At 58.1% G+C, this 1,792-nt stretch overlaps 1 protein-coding gene across 1 annotated transcript; it reads right to left on the reverse strand.

Annotated features, from left to right (window-relative positions):
* Positions 1–7: 7 nt before the first annotated feature.
* On the reverse strand, positions 8–1,775 carry FREY1 (Frey regulator of sperm-oocyte fusion 1). Its single transcript, XM_050336596.1, has 3 exons — positions 535–1,775; positions 283–356; positions 8–168 (listed from the first exon to the last, which is right to left on the reverse strand). The coding sequence occupies exons 1-3, from the start codon at positions 909–911 to the stop codon at positions 32–34; spliced, it is 588 nt and encodes a 195-aa protein (XP_050192553.1). The 5' UTR covers positions 912–1,775; the 3' UTR covers positions 8–31.
* Positions 1,776–1,792: the final 17 nt, after the last annotated feature.

Here is a 1,792-nt window from a genome sequence, read left to right on the forward strand (position 1 = left end):
AGGGCTGTGGTGGGCACAGAGGCACGCTGGCTCACAGGTGGGCATCGTCGTAGTACTCCAGCAAGTCGAGACCATCACGCTTGCTTTTGCCAGCTCTGCGCAGCACCGCCGGCCGCTCCCGGGCCGCCCGGGTTCGGAAGCGCGGCTGCTTGGGTTTGATGCCGTAATCTGTGGGCAGAGCAGAGCGGCTGGCCCAGCTGCACCTGGGATTAGGGACAACCGCCCACCTGGAGGGGTGACTGCATGGAAAGGAGGTTCAGAGGGACAAAGAGAGCACTGTACCATCCACCAGGCCAAAGTGCTTCTGCGGAAGCTCCAGGGGAGCAGAGAAGTCCTCAGGGACTGAGTAGCTGACCCTACAGAGGAAAACGCAGGGGGCAGGAGTGAGCTGAGGTCCTACAGCACTTACACATGCTGGCGCAAGACCAGCTCTCAACATCTTTGTGCCACAAGTGCCAGATCCATGTCAGGAGCCCTGGGGTACCTCTGCAGGTACCAGGGCTTGGAGGAGTAGGAAGAGGGAAGTGCCATCACCTCTGGCGCACAGGCTGTGAGAGGGCAGCCCCCAGCAGCAGGGCAAGCAGCAGAAGCCAGCGCAGCATGGTGCACACTGACAGGTTCCACCAGTTCTGCAGTGAGGTCACAGAGTAGCCACCCCAGTTGCCCAGGACACCAAGCGGGTGGGGCAGGGGACACAGCCCCTCCCAGGTGCTCCTGCTACCCCCTCTTCCTACTTCCTCACCTTCAGGTCCTGCTGCATGGTCCTGCCTGGGCCCCACCACCTGCTCAGAGCCCTTCCTGTGCTGGTGCATGTCTCTCTGTGCAGCCACAGCTGCAGGGCTGTTCCTGTCCCTCACCACCTGCCTTTGCCTCCCTCTCAACACCTCCAAAACCAGACTCTTGCATCTCATCTCAGTACCACACTGCCCCCAGGAGTGACCCCCACCAACACTTCACAGACTTTGCAGTCTTCAGCATCTTCCTCTGCTAAAATACTCAGCAAAAGGAGCACAGTCCCTTGCTCGTGGCTTTTCCGTGCTGCTGTTGCCATGTTGCAGGGCCTTGTCAGCTCAGGTGGCAACACAAATTCCCTCCACCACAGTCCTGTGGTCCCCAACTGTGGTGGCCCATTAGGGAAGTGCATGTGGAACTACGTCCCCACTTTCAGGTGCTGAGGCAACAAGGCTGTGATCCCTGCAGCCTCAGAATCCCTCAGGCATGGTTTAGGTAGGAACGCTGCTGACACCCACTTGGGGCACACACACCTGGCAGTTTCCAGCTTCCAAGCGCTGCACAGGGAGCTGCCTGTGGGGCAATCCAGTGCCACCAGCTGGCTACTCCTTTTTCTTGGCCTAGGGAGACTGGTGTCCCCTAATTAGCAGAGGAGATACAGGCCTCTCCCGGGCCCTTTATTAATATGGAACAGCAGTATTTGCTGCATTAATCACTTCTCTGCCCTTGGCCAAGCCCCTGAGCACTGGCTGGCAACCATTCTGCAAAAGCTTCTAGCACACATTAGGTGCTAGGAAAGCAGCCTGCACACTACAGCTCTGTGTACTGCCAGGGGAACCCCAGGAATCTGGGGACTGAACCAGGCACCAGGAGTTATGGAGGCTACAGTCACCAGCTGAGCAACATGTAGGGCCCTGACTGACACAGGCCAGAGCAAAAGGCTTCTAAGGGACTGCATCCCAGGGTAGACAACTGCAAAAGCTGCTCTTTCTGACAGAAATAGACCTGCTGGCAACCAGATATGAGGGGATCCCATGCAATGAGGGAGAGGCCCTTCAGC

Source organism: Myiozetetes cayanensis, unplaced genomic scaffold, assembly GCF_022539395.1.
Source record: "Myiozetetes cayanensis isolate MyiCay16 unplaced genomic scaffold, myiCay2020 scf6-25, whole genome shotgun sequence".
Taxonomy (NCBI): Eukaryota; Metazoa; Chordata; class Aves; order Passeriformes; family Tyrannidae; genus Myiozetetes; species Myiozetetes cayanensis.